At 36.9% G+C, this 18,143-nt stretch overlaps 1 protein-coding gene across 3 annotated transcripts in view; it reads right to left on the bottom strand.

Moving 5' to 3' along the window:
- VPS13C (vacuolar protein sorting 13 homolog C) overlaps positions 1-18,143 on the bottom strand; it is a 76,497-nt gene that overhangs the window by 43,312 nt on the left and 15,042 nt on the right. For all 3 annotated transcript variants that reach the window (XM_033071157.1, XM_033071159.1, XM_033071160.2), the window contains 25 exons: positions 17,705-17,811; positions 16,884-17,055; positions 16,361-16,423; positions 15,638-15,773; positions 14,979-15,073; positions 14,231-14,373; positions 12,878-13,070; positions 12,609-12,723; positions 12,121-12,257; positions 11,277-11,403; positions 10,542-10,659; positions 10,070-10,199; positions 9,713-9,791; positions 8,865-9,007; positions 8,154-8,307; positions 7,670-7,746; positions 7,434-7,493; positions 5,951-6,104; positions 5,679-5,795; positions 3,816-3,919; positions 3,349-3,516; positions 2,296-2,600; positions 1,900-2,047; positions 1,023-1,131; positions 430-563 (listed from right to left, as the gene is read on the bottom strand). In XM_033071157.1, coding sequence (XP_032927048.1) covers positions 430-563; positions 1,023-1,131; positions 1,900-2,047; positions 2,296-2,600; positions 3,349-3,516; positions 3,816-3,919; positions 5,679-5,795; positions 5,951-6,104; positions 7,434-7,493; positions 7,670-7,746; positions 8,154-8,307; positions 8,865-9,007; positions 9,713-9,791; positions 10,070-10,199; positions 10,542-10,659; positions 11,277-11,403; positions 12,121-12,257; positions 12,609-12,723; positions 12,878-13,070; positions 14,231-14,373; positions 14,979-15,073; positions 15,638-15,773; positions 16,361-16,423; positions 16,884-17,055; positions 17,705-17,811 — 3,288 coding nt within the window. The remainder of the gene's footprint in view (positions 1-429; positions 564-1,022; positions 1,132-1,899; positions 2,048-2,295; positions 2,601-3,348; positions 3,517-3,815; positions 3,920-5,678; positions 5,796-5,950; positions 6,105-7,433; positions 7,494-7,669; positions 7,747-8,153; positions 8,308-8,864; positions 9,008-9,712; positions 9,792-10,069; positions 10,200-10,541; positions 10,660-11,276; positions 11,404-12,120; positions 12,258-12,608; positions 12,724-12,877; positions 13,071-14,230; positions 14,374-14,978; positions 15,074-15,637; positions 15,774-16,360; positions 16,424-16,883; positions 17,056-17,704; positions 17,812-18,143) is intronic.

Below are 18,143 nucleotides of genomic sequence, written 5' to 3'. Positions count from 1 at the left end.
GAGGAAGACTGGGTCCATCTACACCACCACTGGACCTTCAGAGGAAAACTAAACCTTCTACAGGATTACTGCTTCAACAGAATCCCAGCTGTCACTCCAGATCACCATTTAATTGGACTGCTACCAACACCCTGACTGACAGGGTGTCAGGCTGTATTTTGACTGTGTCAGTGTTTTTGTACTACTGCATTTAATTTTAATTTTCTTATTAAATTGTAGTTCTGACTTGGGATCTCCCACTGGTTTACTTCCAAACCAGCACAAAGACCAATTGGCTGAAGGTTTCTCCTGGCCCCTGCTCTGTTCCACTTGTTTGTTTTCTTTTTGTTGCACACTCAAACTGTTAAAATGGACTTTATAGCCCACTACTTCTAAGAAACAGATGAGTACTGGGTTCAAATAGAATAAGTTGTACAGATGGATACATACCTCTTTGATTTCAAAATTTAGTAGCATATTGATTACATCTTCATTTAATGTCATTTTTCCCTTTTCAGACAGCATACTTTCTGGAACACCCTTATCCTGTATCAAAACCAACCTCTCCAGTTCTTTCATTTTACCTGGAACATTCAATATATTACTTAACTTTTGAAATTGCCACCATTTGTTTAGCTCAAGAAACATATCCAATTCCTTTATTAATTTAGATGGATTATGTTAACCTAAGATAAGCCAGCAACATTTCCATAATCAGAGCCTTTAACTTCAGAGCATGAAAAGGAAGTAGAAACATGTTCTGGCAACAAGATGACTGACATCTCAATACCTTGCTAGTACATTGACAACTTAGCTAATTACCAAATTTTGTCTTGTAATGTTTCCAATTTTTTGACATATCCAAGTATGAACACTGTCCTTGCAAAACAAAACTAAAAAGAAGAGTTTATCACTTACACTCAGCTTATCACCATACTCTCAGAGCTAAACTTGCTTTCCAGATAAAAAATGTTTTTCCTTACTCCTGAAAGCAAGTACACTTGATATTCATGACAAACAAGTTCCATAATTCCATCTCTGACCTTCCTTTTGCAGTACTGATTTTGCATCTGTTTGAGTTTCTTCTGCTTCACCCAAGTTTTCCGTCAACACTTTGAGAAAGACATTCAAATCCTCTTGACTTAACACAACCTGAAAAGTTGCAAATCACAATTCTCAGGAAAAACACATTATTCCTTGACCTTGTCATCTACTAAAAAGCAGAACAATGTTTCCTGACAAGAAGAGTGCTTATTTACTGCTATTTTGTCAGCAGAATCATCCCTTCAATAAGAAAATTAAATTCTTTCAAAAATAATTTTTTTTTAATTGTAAAAGTCTGAGGAGATTTTGAACTCCAGTGCTATGTTAACACACATTGTAGCATTTAATATACCTATGCTTTTAATATATTCCAGTCAATTACATGCCCCTTCATGATATTTTAATTTCAGTTTCTTCATTTAATATATCTATGCTTTTAATACATTCCAGTCAATGACATGCCCCTTCATGATATTTTAATTTCAGTTTCTTCCAAGATGTCCCTGATACTTTCTCTCGCAGTACATAAAATGCCATGAAAAATACGTATCCCTCTCAAGGGTGATGGGAAGGTAGGAAGCTGGAGTTACTAAAGCTAATATTTGCATTAACTTAAACTCCTCTCAAGAAGATACCATTTTTAAAGAAAAAAAAAAAAAACCACTTTAAAGAATTCTTGCTCAGAGAACTGGTCACAAAACCATTTATGTGATTCTTTCAAACCACTACATTCATCTAGGTGGGGTTAAATCCCGTTACATTGCTGAAATCCACTCCACATCTACTAAAAATTTGCACCTTGTTGCCTCTCTGTGTCCAGAACTAACATTAAGGGCTGCTCTCACAATATTATCACCACTTTCTCACAAGACTTACATTCATTGTATCCAGACACCCTGTGACCTCCAATACAGGTAACTTGTGAAACCAAGCTGCAGAGAGATTTCGTTTCAGAGACAGGCTTAAATTAATAGGGTGAAGTATCTGAATATCTGGATGTGACAAATCTGTCTCCAAAGTGATCCTTGAAACACAGAAAGGAAAAAAAAGATAACAGTTGAGAAGTAGGAAATCATATGTTAGATTTTTGAAAATCTTAAAATCGCAAATGTAGCACCAAACACTTGTCTAAGCAGAACAGTTTCTGATTTTATTACTGATCTAACTGCTCTAAGATAACAGGCTAGTATTTTAATACCAAATACTTGACACTAGCACCAATCATGGTTTCTAGGCAAGAACATAAATGTTCTATAGGGTATGTCACTGTACCTCGATAGTTTCAGCTTTGTCAGCTGCACATCCATTTCTTCAATGACTGGAGGGAGTGAACTGCCTTCTGAGGACACCAAGACAAACTGGTTCTGAACCTTAATCAAGCCAAGATCTATCACTATTGCATTGGGGGAAATGGAGGACTGGGGTATAATTATAACTGGTGCTTTCAAGTGAATGTCCATCGCAAACCGAAAACTCCTTTGGGCCAGGTCTTTCACACTGGTAGCAGCCTTTTCTGCAGCTTGAACGGTAGCAGCACTCAGTGTCTCCTTGGCTGTCTGGAAGTTGTTTAAGAAGGTCTAGAAAAGTAGTTAAAAGAGAAAGGAGAAATGTCTGTAAACAGTTCTTTACTCTAGGCTACTTTCTCCTTTTACATCATCATCCACAAATTATGCTGCCTACTCTATTGAATTTTCACAGGAAAAGACAACTGAGTACTTTTCATCATGACTTCTAATAGAAGATCAAAGAAGTACTAACCAGTGCAATCCACTTATTTTAAATTCATCTCTATTTTTTCTTCTTTCCTTAGCTACAAGACTCAGCTCGTTAGCTTTTAGGGACACAATTTTGAAAGCCCCTCTTGCCTTCCTTGAATGCTACTGAATTCCTGTTAAAGAACCTATTGAATGAGAGAAAGCCCACTGCTGCTTTATTGAAAACGCAATCATCAGGGTACTCAAACACACTGATATTTACACTGGTTAATTTGTATGAATCATGACACCTAACTTGAAGAAAGATTTGCCTCTACTCTTAGCTCTGATGTGTTTGCAATTAACTCAGAATTTTGCTAGGGTGGAAAGGGCAGCAAACAGAAAACCCCCAAACTACCTCAATAGCATGAAGTTTTTCTCTATTTCCAAAGCTGAGGGTGGGAAGTGACCCAATTGAAATTTAAACCAGTTACTTACCAAAGTTTTTAATAATACACAGAAAAATTAAACCCATCCCTTTTCTTTCAGAAACTGAAGTTGTACTGAGGGCACAGCTCAGAAGACTAATCTGAGAATGCTGCAAAAACATACAAAGGGAAATAAGACTTACCAGGAGAGACATGAGAAATTTGTGAAGGTACACCAGCTGGATGCAGCCCACTTTCAAACACATGGTACCATCCACTTTTGACATGTCAGTGTAGGCTTCTCCCTCAGTAGCATGAGGATTTAATGTCAGGTTGAAACTGAAAACTTCATCTCCCACTATAGACACAGCCTAGAAGGGGAGAAAGAGCAGCCAACAGCCATCAGCAGCTTCTACAAAGGTACTTAAAACAAAGAACTAAAGATACCATCAGCCTATCAGATTACAAGTTAGATCACTAGTTCTTTAATCCTTTCAGACATCCATTGTTGTAATACGAAAATTATTCTTTATGATGTATCTTACTTGAAGATACTTATTAATGACAAATCAAACACTTTTAGAAGAGTGGAATGTGTATTACATTTCACTTTTATACACATCAAGCTAAGCAAGAATCAAGTAAAAGTTAAAATATTGTAGTTAAGTACTTTTTTATGAAGGGTCCTTGAATCAACATCTATGACAACTACGTCTTTAAGTCGGGCAAAGAATACAGTGTGACTTGGCTGAAGGCAAAGAGATGAGTCAAGACCTGCAAAGTACAAAAATAGAAACAGAGTCTTGCACAGTAGAAGTAACAGTTATTTTCAGGGGGGACAGCAACAGAGGAAGTGAGGAAAAATCACTAAGCTTTAAAAATGACTGTACTACAGCTTCAACCAAAACAAAATAGAAATACTTCTAATACAGATACTGTCTCAATATCAATCATCTTTGGAAATAACTCAGCTACTATTCATACAAAAATACTCAAACAATAATCCACTTCTTAATAAGCAAGCTATTGAGTGCATTGAGATTTTCTATCAGAAAATACGTTACTATATTGAACTATTTGAATACAATACTTTTGCATACATAAACTTGTGTGAATACACTATATGATTCAGAGACGGGCACAGGCAAAAGTCTTTATGAACTGCAGTACTAATCTTGCATATCACACATTCTTAAATATTCATAAGAGAGTGTTGGCAACTATGAGGATGGCAGTTGAAGTCAGTCAGAAGTGAAACTGCCCCAAAGAATTACTGATAGCCCTTCCAAGGGGTAAAACCCATCAAGAAAACAAAACCAAAACAAGGAACCCAAACAAACCCCTAGGGTTAAAAACTTAAGAAAACAATTTGAAGGGGAGTTTTTATCCTACATACAGTAATTTCACGAATACAAGCCGCAGCAATTTGACAAAAATTTTGGTGGAAACCCGGAAGTGCGGCTAATAGTCGGGTGCGGCTAATATGTGAATAATTTTCTGACATTTACAACCCCAGACGTGCCAGCCAGAGTGCCGAGTCAAGCACCTGCCAGTAAAAGCCGGCATTCCGCGATTGTTACAGTGTTACTGTGTTGCCCTGGCTCCCTGCAGGCAGCACGGGGGGTGGGGAGAGAGGCGGGAGAGCTCTCTTCTTCCCTCCTCTGCCACAGGCCAGGGGAGGGGGGGGGGGGGGGGGGGGTGCGCCGTCATTGCCGCGGCCCGGGGAGCCGACGGGAGCCCCGCGCTGCCATTGCCGCGGCTCGGGGAGGAGGCGGGGTGCTTTGTCCGCGCCTGCCGCCGGCGCCACGGGCGCGGGAAAGCTCCGTCCCCGCCCGCCACCGCTGCCGTAGGAGCGGGGGAAGCTCCGTCCCTGCCTGCCACCGCGGGGCAGCGCCGACCCGGGGTGACCGAGCCCAGGGGCAGCGGCGGCCGGCCCTGAGCGGCAGCACCGGGCTGGGCCACCTGGCCCCGTCAGCGGCCCCTAGCGGGCCGAGCCTGCACAGCCTTAGCTCAGCCAGTAAACCCCGCCCTCCCGTGGTTCTGTTACTAATTGCACGCGGGTCCTCGCTGCGAACGACAGAGTGGCTTATATTCGGGTGCGGCTTATCTATGGACAAAAACCGAAATATTTGCCAACACCCAGAGATGTGGCTTATACTCAGTGCAGCTTGTATTCGTGAATTTACTGTAATTATTTTCCTATATAATTTTATGGTATACCATAAAAATATCCAACACTTAATAAAACATGAAAAGCCTCCCATAATCAAACTCCCTCAAAGGATGAACCTAACCATCTGAGTAATAACATAGCACATCTTTCTAGCTGGAGGTCAAAACATTATGACAGACTTGAAGGCTAACTTTGAAAATAAAACTACAAGTGCCATTTTTGCACTGACAACAATAAATAAACAAATAAATAAAAACATGCTGCATATTTACACCTTTTTTCCTTTTTTAAATCCAATTATTAGCAATTGCTTTGAAACTAAAGGACCAGAGTAGTAACTTCTAATAAAGAATTTAATACCTTGTATCTTGATCTCTGCAATGTTCTTTTTTTCATCACAAATATCTAAACAGAAAGCATCCAGCTTGGCAAAAAGCTTGAAGTCAAACACATCCTTATCCTTGGAAGGTTTAGACACTAAAAATAAGAGAAGGTGGGATTTTCAAGATCTTATGAGTAATATTTTCACTTTCATCTTTATTTCTATAAAGGTAATCACGTTTCTCTGGATTTGCTTTGCCAGCATGCAACAAATCCTTCTAGAACCATCATTTGGATAATCACAACTGTACCTTTCTTCAATCTAGAGTCATCTTCTCGCTTTTCTTCTTTGGATGGTGTCTCTCCACTTCTTTTACTGCCGGATGGACTAACAGCTGTTAGAAAACTGACAGCAGACATAAGAGCCTCTGTATGCAACAGGAGGTTCAGTGATGAAAAAGCTACCTGTTGAAAACGAGATTCCATATGATCAAACAGCAACTTAGAAGACTAAGAGTCAAACTGAAGTGCAAGAGTACCCAGTGCAACAGAACCATTCCTTAGAAACAGAAAAGCTGTGTATGCGGCCAACAGATCATAAAGAAGAAAGCTTTCTGTAAAGCAGAAATGGAATAAGCTTACAAAATAAGGAAACCTAGCTGTAACCTAGAGTTACAGCTCTTACAGCCTAACTGCTAACCTATAACCTCCTCAGCACAAAAAATACTGATTCAAAATTAATTTTGTCAAAAACAGCCTTGGGCTTGAATGGTCCTGCAATAACAGTCCTACTAGCATGGGTTAAATGGCAGGTGGCTGACATATTAAGAAAATATTTAGAATATGGGTATTCCTCAATAAATCCACTAAGGAGTCCCAAACGTTAAGTGCATGCCTGGTCTGTAGTTTAATAGAAGTTTTCCACTTGAATGGACTTGAAACTGGAAATAGAGCCCAAATGTAACTCTTCCAGGTGCCAAAGTCCCATTGAAGAGCTGTAAGGGAACAGCAGCAACTCCCTTGAACAGATGATATACAGAAAACTCAGTTCTCTTAATAGAAGCATTAGCCCATAGTATGAAGACAGTTGACTCAGCAGCACTGGAGTGTTAGAACTCATCTCTTGCTGCAGCTTCAGGAACTGCATTTTCACAAAAAGATTTCAGTAATTAAAGCTCTCAGATGAAATCTATAGACACTCTAAAACTATTAAGTAACAAGTGAAATATTTAAGTCTTCACAATAAAATAAGGCAGACAAAATAATGCCATAAAGGTATAAAGAAGAGAAAGGACCTATAACAGAAAACACCATCCTGTGTACTTTATTTCAAGAATGCCTCAAGTCACTCTTTTTCCCTAGACTAAAATCAAAAATACACCATGAGTAAAAAAAAAAAGCACTCTCAAGACAGGGATTAAGACTTCTTATAAAAGATAGCCAACAGAGTGCTGAATATGAGGTACTCACAAACACAAATTATTTGACATGAAAGACTTTGTGACTCCTCTATAGTTTCCCCTACTGGGCCCCTGAATATCATGATCCCTGACGTATGAGAAGGTGCATTCTTACTGTAGTTGGAATTTCATCCACATGAACTAGATAGACGCTTTTTCAGCAGTTCAACAACCATTCTGCTCTTAAGTGGTATAAAAATTCAAAGGTGTTTTAACCTCTGAAATCTCCTGCTGGAAGGCAGGAAAACAGGAAAGCAAAACATCTCTTATTAATTCCTCTGTTCTGAGCAAGCAAACCAAAGGAAAATAAGCAATAAAATCTGCAAACACTCACTTGAACCATCTGCTCAGTGTTGTTAAAAACTTCCTGAAACTGTGGCCCATTTCTGTCAGCCTGAAAATAATGATTTGAATGAAGGTTAATACAAATTTCAACCAGTCACTGTCCTCTTCAGAAGATACAAAATAATCCAACTAGCTCTGAATAGTAGGTTTAAGACTATATATAGACTACATATTAGAAATATGTAGAAATGCTTTAAAAATACTTTTTAAAAGCTTTGTGTATACCTTGACATATTCCACCTTCAGAAGGTCTAAGGCAGTTTTGTCTGAGGACCTGATTAGATGAATGGGTGCTTTTTTACCTGTAAAACACCACATGAGATAAACAAGAATTAGGATCATTCTTGTTCTTTCAGAGAATCAAACAACTTGTGCCTTGAAGGTAGGGATTAACTTTCGGCAGGATTTGCTAAAATACATTGCACCACCAAATATGCACCACTGGTTTCTCTTTGCCAAGTCCAAAATGACAAATCCTTTCTCCATCCAAAGACTGAGCTCTAAGCCATTTATTTATCCCATAAGCATTATGGTGAGAGTCCAGGGTTTATCAACTGTATCAGTGGCACAAGCACTGCCAATGGACAGTTGCACAATAACTGGGAAACAGGAACAACATTTGTATTTCAGCGAGCACAAGGAACAGGAGAGTTCCAACTGCTACACACACACATAGACACAAATCCACTTCTCTGCCACTGCTCTTTACCTCCAATTCCATAGTAATCCAAGCTTATTCTCTTCAAATAAGATACAGCTGCTAAATTATAGGTTTTGACAGTAGTTTCTGTTCCAAGATGCATTACATCAAATACAAGTACTGTTTCCTCAATTTTCTTTTGTCTGGTGAGTTCTACTAAAACCTGGATGAACAAGAAATACAGTTATGCCATCTTTGCACACGCAGTATTCTCACCATTTAAACCAACAACAAAAAAAGTGCAAAATTAATGCCCTCCCTGCTTTGTTGGAAGCATTTTTTTATTACAGATTTAAGAGCATATAATAGAAAGGAGAAGTGACTGTTTGATAGTGAACAATATAAATACAAAAAATATTTGGGGATTTTCCCTTTGCAAGAGACCTGCCTGAATACCTGACTTTGTTTATGCAGTGCAAAATTCCCACACCCTACCCCCTAATTATGAGTTGGTACTATTTCTTTCTACTAAAATACTCCAATAAGGGACTTTTTAAAAAAATATATCTGTGTGTATGCATCATGTTTTTATTTATATACATCACACACAGACAAGATGTATCTCACATGCATAAAAATATGTATGTGTATATATGAGGGGTTTTTTTTGTTTGGTGATCATGTTTCTGCATCCACTAATCTAGAGAACACTAATAAATGAATATTGGACTTTTTGTTAAAGTATTCTTTAGGTAGGGAAAAACAGAATTACAGACATACTTCTTTAATTTCAAACTTCAGCTGAAGATTTATCAGCTCCTCCTGAGCAGACTCCTCTTTTCTTATTTCTTCTCCTTTAATTACTGAACTGTCAGTTGGTTCAGAGGTTTCCTCAAAATCAAAATATTCTTCTTCCTCAGAGTCTACAGAAATGAAATTACTTCCTCAGTAAACTTTTTCTAGAAAAGGACTAAATATCCCACCTTCTCTTTCCTATTCCAATTGCAGTTTTAACAGCATGATCAGTTTACATCTAACCTGACAAAATATACTTTAGATCCATACTGCTCTATTACCCATTGGATGGGAAGCAAACAAAAGCCCTATTAAACATAGCACTAGAGTCTAAAAGCATCATAAGACATTCAAGAACATATGAGAAAGTAATAAGAGAAGCTCCAGGAAACCAGTGTCCAGGTTACTATAGGAAGTTTTTCTGTAGAACAGCCATGAAAATAAATTATCAAATCCAGTGTCAATACAGTAATTTCTCAGTAATGTGTTATTCTAGTTCTGCCTTTTCAGAAAAAGGAAAGCTTTGCTAATGCAAAACAGTCAGAACAACCTAATACAGCTGGCATTTATGGTTCACTCATTTGAAGAGGTTGCTTATGCATAATATTATTTTTTTTTAAAAGGTGGATTTGCTTTTTAGAAAAAGCAAGTTTCTTAGTCTGAGGTAATATCAGCATCTTAATCAAATCTCCTTATGCACTTGAGGGTAGGTATGACCTATCAAGCCTCTCTCTGTTGTCATTACATGTTTTAACATCAATAACAGCATGAAAATATTAGCTGTTCCCTAAATTATGGCCTTATTGTACAAAGACACATCTGTAGCTTCTTACCTGACACTATTTCTGCTAACAACTGGGGTGTATTAAGTAACCCTTTACCAACAGCAGGAATTGTGGGAATAGCTGGTGCCTGGAAGGAAAGAAAAGAGAAAAATAACCAAAACAGTATTTTAAAGTTTCTATAACTTGGTATGTTGGTATTTTTCACTGATGATGAATGCCTTCCCCACACTCTTTGGCAAGGTCAGCTCTGCCAATACTTGTACTGAAACCAACAGGACAATGACAAAGGTTCCACCACTTGTTTGAGGAAGACCTGAATGTTCTGATGGTAAGTCAATGAAGACATTAGTGACGTTTTTTGCTTGTTTGGGTGCTTTTTAAGTTTCTTGCTTGTAGTCAGCTTACCTTTGTGCTTGGGACTGACACAGATGACTTCTGAGGCAGTGGAATGCTATCAATCAGATCAAAGATTGCCTTGATTTTCTGGTCAGAGAGTCTGATATGCACCAAAGGAAGTCCTCCTGACACTTTAAACCTTTTTTTAAAAAACCAACTGATTAAACTCCTACACAAAAAGGTACCAATTCTTCATGCAAATCTTACTAACATGGATACTTCTATATAAAGATCATATTACAGTAAAGCCAGTGATTCTGCATTAAAACAGGGCTTTGACTTAAGCAGTGGTTAGTAAACAGAAAAGGATTCAGGGAACCACTACCCAAAAAAGATTTTGCCAACAATAGTAACCTATTTCAGTTTCTTAGTTAATACCTTCAAATTGCAAAGTGCAACCAAACCTCCAGAGAAAAAACAGCTTTCTTTTCTCTAAGTACAAAGTAATTCTAAACTAGTCTTTTCTACATTAATACATTACTTTGCCATCCTGGAATCTCTTTCCACCATTGATTTTGCCAACTGTACATGAATATCCATAGGCTGCAAAATGTGCAAAGTTGATGGATGTTGAAAACGAGCCTTCTTCCAGTCTTCACCTGAAAATGTCCAGTAAATTTAGATGAAAAAAAATCACTTGCTAATTGCTTTAAATTAAGGCATCATTAAAGTAATCAAATGGCATCACTACAAGGGCAAAAAACCCAATCACCAACCAAAGAAACCTAAAACTACTTAGATCAAGTATTTTAAAAGCTTTTAATCCCATATGTGAACATGACTGCCTTAGCAGCACCAAACACAATTCGACACTAAAAGACGTATCTACATTGACCCCTAGAAAAACAAATGGATAGACAGATAAAAGATAAAACAGCAACCTAGCATTCTGTCGACTACATGAACTTAAGTGAAGAACTAAGGCAAATTTTAGGCGTGCTTTTCCAACATATGATGAAAAGCATAAGAGTTCCAGTCATTTACATACATTGCTACCATCAAAGTGATGCACAAGTCCAAACAAAAAGTGAGCAGCTGTTTGAAGAGAAACTAACCAATTTTTTCAAAGTTTGGTGCCCAATTTGTATTATAGCCTATCTTTTCATTAACTACTGATTTTAGTTTGTTGGGGTTTTTTTTTAAACATATTTATTTATTACTGGTAGGTAGCTTTCAACAACCTTTTGCATAAACAGCAGCTATGTTGTTTTGTTACCTGCTCTTCCAAAAAGAAGTTGCACATTTTGAATTTTCACATCAAATTGGTCATAAGCTTTGTCCATAATCTCCTCTAAAGATGAAAAGTTAGAAGCTTCACTGCCGCCTTGATTTATGCTGTTCAGCTAAATACACAACAAACAAAACAAAGTCAAGTCTTTAAAAGAGACATGTGCTATTCATTCTAGTGAAGATGGAAAGATGATTCATAGGGATTAACAATTGACATTTGGACTCTTACAGAGAAAATGTATTAAATCATTTCACACTTCGCTTATTCTTGCCAAGTAGATTTTTTTGTTGTTACTTCTATCAATCCACTTAATTCTAAGCTACGCAAAAAAAAATTTTTCACTATTCTATAATTTTACTTATGGAATAAAACTAAAATATTTAATCAATCATTAAATCAAGTTACATGATTGCAATATTTCCATTTTATAGAAACAAGGTAATTCATTTTCAAACTTCAAGAGAAAAATTGTTTTATTAACAATTTTTTATTTTACAAAATTTTATTTTACAACAGGAAGCAGAAGTTCATGTATTCTACTGAAGAAATGAAAGATACTAGATGAAAAGATATTACAATCTTGATTATAACATGAACATGTTTCCTGGGGAGGATTAACTCATACAAGTATGTCAAAGATACCCTAACAACTCTGATCAAACTGCTGACCCAAACCTATTTGGTTAGAAATATGGTAAGTTAAAAATAAATCAACACAGATGCCTTCTGAAATCAACCCTGCCTTCTGAAAGCAAGATGGTTCGAGACAACAGCTATGTTAAAAGAGAATATTTGCTACCCCTGAGCTTAAGAGACATCATTCATATACCTGAAATGTACCAAAGTCCAAAATCAGCAAATCTGAGTTTTCATGGTAGATACCAGTCTGTGGAACCACAAGGTAGGAAGGTTTCAGATTAATCTTCAAGTCAAGGACTTTCCGCATTTCGATAATATGGACTAATCCTTAAACGAAAAGGAAAGGGCATGGAATTGTAAATGCTATTCAAAAGTGAAGCAACTGTGACAGCATACAAAAAGATGTTATGTGAAAGATAAAGCCTCTTGAACAAAGACTTTCATAGCATTCTATGATTTCTTACTAAATTCAATGCTCCTTCCCACAAAACATTCACTAAATCTCCAAGCAACCAAGTAAGAAGAAATTAACTCTATCCCAGTTGAAATGAGGGTAACCAGCTCAAGGAAAAATTCCCATCCTACTATTGGTCATTAATCAAAACAAGCCAAGTCTTTAGGTAATCATATGGAAACATTCTGAGGGCTCACCTTCACTGAGATTTGTTACTATCTTACCTGTAGCAGTTCTTTCCTTGATTTCTTCCAGTTTCATTAATGTGGCTGTTGTTAATCTTTCAAGATCCATTCCCTTACTTGTCTGAAAGAATTCTACCATTGCATTTATTGTTCTCTTTAAAAAAAAAAAAAAACAAGAATTAGCATTATATAGCACTATACATATAAGTCACTCAATAAAAACTTAAAATCAGATCTGGACAGAGCCAAGAGAATAAGAGCAGAGAAAAAGGACTCAGAAATACCTGAGTGTTTTGGTTACTACTCACTGCGTCATATTTTACTTCCACAGGCTGCGATTCAATAGTAAGCCTCTGGTCAGCTGTACTGTCCTCTGGGTTAACATCAAACTCAATTTTAAGCAGAGAAGATTTGCTATCCCCTATGGAAGCCACAAGAGATGGTACAATGTTTTCTTGTTTCAGGCCTGTAACATACCAGTTTTCAAGCTTTGCTTCAACCCTAAAGAAGATTAAATAGTTAAAAATACTTAATTGTGAAAGGGTTAGAATCAGTTGGAAGAGAAAAGAAAGGCAGAATATTTATGTTGCATAAATAAAAAGTATAGGAATGTTTACTATTATGTATGGATTTAAAAAGTAGTTACAGACTTCTTTTGGTGCAAATGGGAATTCTGTACTGAGAACTGCCCTGACAATAGCATCCAAAGTGGAGTCTGTAGGAAAACATCTTTAAAGAAAGCCACTGAACACCAAACTTCACTCATCCTTAGAAGTACCTATTATATAAGATTATTTTCATGTCTTGTGCCTTCACCATTGAAATCCCTGACTTTGGGAGCCAACATATTTGGCCATAAACAGTGTCATATGCCTGGCTCCATTGAGATAACAACCACATTTTTTCCAGAACTATCACTTATAGGAGTATCTATTCTACAGCTTCAGTCTTGCAAACTAAATTATATAGCATGCATTTATGTAAAATAATGTCAAAGTTCTTTTTGCTTCCCTACAGTATTCAAGCTGCACCTTGAAAATTCCCCAGAATGGTTTTTGGCAAAAATATTTCAAGAGTCAGTCGCTGAGCTGGTGATCTTATATATGAAGCTTGAAATGAAGAAACTACAAATGAAAGCAAAAAGTGCACAAATTCATTTTCCAGACACTGGAAATCTTATTCATTGTCCATGCAATACAAAAATTTTTGTCCAGTATTTCTGGTGTGCTCTCTCGTAAAACATAGGAAAGACTCAGTATCTTCTGCTCTGGCTGATCTCCCATCTACAGCACAAAAAAACGCCATAATTTTTCATTTTTGTAGGCAGTGAGTAACACATTGATTAGCTTGGCTGGAATATGCTGGCCATACCATTTCACACGGTTTTGCTATCACTTCCCAAAAGTCATATTCAGCAATTTGACTCTCACATTCAAGAAAGAGGTTGCCATTGTTCATGAAAACTAGCAAACAGCATTTTTTTCTTCCTTTCATTCTATGCTATTCACCAAATGATATTATTTACAACAGAGTACAATTACAGAATGCCCACAGATTTACACGGCAATACACAAGCACTACCCAAGAAGAGTTAAGAAGCTGGGGAGTGGGATGAGGAGAGGAAGAGATGTTTCTACAAAAAGAAAATACCAATCAATTACTTAATGGCTTGTGCTCCTGGGCGCTGTGATATTTTGGTACTCAGATCAATTATCTGTACTTTTAGAGTTTCTGCCACATTCTTGTCTTCTTTAATTGTAAGAGAAGCACTTAACAGCTTCAGTGTCACAACATGGGCAACATACTAGTGAGAAGAACAGAGGAAACTGAAATTAGTCATCCCAGTAAGAACAATTTTTCAGAACTCCTTATTTAAACACACTGAAATGTGTCTAAGTTATTCCAGTCAAGTAAGGTTAGAAACTCATCTCTATGCAGAAAGCAAAGTATATTCTTTACTTAATTCAATGTTTATCAGTCATTTATTTAATATAAAATAGTGTAGTTCAACAAATGCAGAACAAATACAGTCTCACTCTTTTCAGCACTAAGGAATTTTTTTTTAAATGCTGAAGCAAGCATAGCTAAACTACATTCAGTCAAGGACGCCTAGATTAACCAACATCATTATAATCCCATTAAATAACTACATTTTGGAAGACACAGCTTGTATGCCTTTGTTGTTCTTACTGCTAAATATCAAGATTTGGCCTTGCCAAGAGAGGGTTCTGACTTCCCAATATATGTACCATTTTATGACTCCATCAATCAGCAACTTCAGAAGAATCAAATATTTCCTTACCTGAATTTGAAGCCTTCATCTTTCTTCAGGGTAATGAGAGAGCTGAAGGCATCTTTACACATAATTTGCTGTGTGGTTTTTTCTAAACCATCCCATAGTTTGCTTACCTGCTTCGGTAATGAAAGGTGATGGGAGCTGTCACTATATCCAATAGCAGTAAAAAGTTTAGCTTTCTCCTCCGGTGTCATTAGTTCATCAATACCTAAAAAACAAAAATCCACACAATTTGCACCTTAATAAATAACAATTACCACTTTTCCTCACATTTGCCTCCCTACTACTTAAGCTGATACATTCCATTGACTCTTCATATTGCACTAAATTCCAGATTGCAAAATAATTCACACAAGAGTCGTCATATATGGTGTTACATATGTAGCACACAAATCAATGTAATTTTTATTACAAAAGTATCCATAGCTCCTCATGATGAAAACAGATTTCAGGAATTTTTGTAAATCAAACCAGTGATCCAGACAGCAAATCACCAGAAACAGTATTCCAATTGTTGCCAATTATCACTGTAGCTGTAAGTGCCATATTCTTCTCCTCACCAAGGTCCTGAGAAGCTTAAGGCCAATCTAGAAGAATGCCTTATTTGCCAGCTCAATATTCAGTAAGAGGTGCCATAAAATGATCAATACTGCATTGCTTATGCCATACCCTCTCTTGCACAGTAGGAAGCAAAAATACCGTCATTTTATTTTTAATGTATAAGAAAACATAAAATCTCTCCAGACATTAGTGCATTACAATCTACACTTACTTTCAGGTACAGGTGATTCTTCATCTTCTTTAATCCTAGATTCTCTTTTACGCCAGAAACCACCAAACCATCCACCACTTTTCTTTTCCGCTTCAGTGCTTTTCTTCTTCAGTAATTTTTGTCCTGACCTTATTGTCTAGGAATCAGAGATTTTAAAAAATTGGACAAAATACTTAATTTATAGTATCACTGTGTTTCCAGTAATGCATATTGAATGTGCATTTAACTGAGGGACAGCAACACCACACCACAAGGAATTAAGAGCTTTTTGATTCACTAGACAGTAGCAAAAAGAGGACCAGGGTGAAGGACATGTCTCTGTATCTGTGCACGCACAGACACAAGCAGATACTTAATTTTTACTTTGGACAGTTTTTCCTACACATCACCAGCATTTAGACTACAGGAAGGTAGGAACCATACCAAAATACAATATTTAAGAGAGTAAAAAAACAATTACATTCCTTAAACGTAGTAGATTCCTTAACCTAGTAGTAACAAACCTGAGGACTGATCCTGTATCATTTGAAACTTTTGAGCTTTTTTTTAAACTGGTTTCCAGTTTAGAAATCAATTTACTCTTGTCCTGGAAGGATAGAAAACTTGTCTTCCAACCTACTTATCCTATCACACACATCAGCACAATTTATTTAAAAATACTATCATGACAAAACCATCCTATTTAAAGTGCTACAATATTACTGAACAAAAATTACTCCTTACCTCAACTTGTGCTTGTTGTCTTGCTAAGACTGTATTGAAGACGTCAAGTTTTCTTTCTAGGTCCTACAAAAATGTATGATCAAATTATTTGCTGCTAAAACACATTTAGGAAAGGCTCACCACTATGAATTTTCTACCAGCTCCTTAATACACTCCAATTGATTTCTACCTCTGCTCATTCCTATCACAGGTACATCCCACCCCAGCTGCAAAGTTCACTAAAAGATAAAACTGATGTTAGGCAGTCTAGTTTTTTTCCGTCACTAGATTACTCTCGCCCTTCATTATATGTATCCATGTTCATTAATCCTCAACCAAAGACAGATTGGTTTAAATGGCACTTTACTAATATTTTATTTTGTTTTCCGCTACAGGTTACACAATACTTCAGATTAAAAAGGTATCTCCACAGATCTCTTGTGCTCTTGTAAAACCAATAACTCAGATTATTCTCAATTATATCTAAGGAATTATTTCATAGAGGGACCAAAATACAATTCCTTCAAAGAGAAAGGACTTATACCTGGATTTGCTTCTGTGTTTCTTCTGACAGTTTACTCTGTATTAGTTTGTTCTTGTACACATTTTTGTAACTCTTCAGAAGCTGCCTGTGCTGTTTTATGTTACTCCATGACCACATTCGAGTATGTCTTCTGATGTGAACTTCAAGAACACTGTTACCTGCATATTTCCACCTACAATAATTCCACACTTGTGAACAACTTCCCATTTCATTTGTGCATTACAACTTAGAGGTTGCAGAGGTAGTTTATTAGTATACAAACACTTTGTTCACCACTTGTGATTTGAGTAACGTGGCTTATAAAAATTTTAATGTTTTCAACATCACTTTTGAAAAATGGACTGAGGGCTTACATTTAATGCCTGAAGAACTACAAACCTTCATTATTGACTTCTGCATGTTTCCAAATTTGGGCTGTTACAGCATTAAGTGCACTTAAGCACTTTGATAATCAGTATCAGCGAGTACTTTGAAAAACATCAACCAAAAGCATTAAGTTCAAATCTTTAAAAGCTACAGCTGACATACGCATTTCCCTTGTATAACATTTGCCAAGTTTTTTCCTTTAGCCTTTCTAAAATTACATTTTAACCTCTGGTAGAGAGCATTGGAATTTTGTTCAAATCTCGGGGACTTCATCTTAGCAAGTGAGATTTTCATCAATTGGATCTTTGTCACTTGAATCTAAGGGTTAAGCAAAGCTCTGTGAAAATTGTATCAGCATGTGATCTAATTTTAAAATTACTTTTAACCACAAAGAATGAAGAGACTAGAGAAGACTCCAGCATCTCCTAAAGAATGTATGAATGTACATAGCTTACCATTCCCTGGCATTTTTATGGAGACATACATTTGGCCTAAATCTTCTGTACGGTGCATTGCGAACCATGTAATCTATGGACTCCAACAGGTCTATCATGCTGAGGTACTAAACACAGGAAAACAAGTTTCTCAGCAGAGGTTCAGATTTTGTTTGTAGGCAGTGCTCAGATTGCAAGTATACCATGGCCTTCAGTATTCCTCCAACTACACAGAAATTTAAGTCTATACATTTTCGTTAGTACCCAAAAGTGACCAACTGCACCCATTCTTCTCAAAGGACACCTCTTTGAACCCCTACTTCCCTCCAAGAACAACCACTTGTAGTTTTACCAGTCTGCTCAGCACAAACTCTCAGGCCTTCTCAAACCAACCACTCATGCAGTTTCCCTCATTTCAGAGCTGCCTTTACATTAGTGAACCTTACTGGTACAGTTCTGA

This window comes from Catharus ustulatus, chromosome 12, assembly GCF_009819885.2.
Source record: "Catharus ustulatus isolate bCatUst1 chromosome 12, bCatUst1.pri.v2, whole genome shotgun sequence".
NCBI classification, from domain to species: domain Eukaryota; kingdom Metazoa; phylum Chordata; class Aves; order Passeriformes; family Turdidae; genus Catharus; species Catharus ustulatus.
This window is presented reverse-complemented; position numbering and strand designations above follow the sequence as displayed.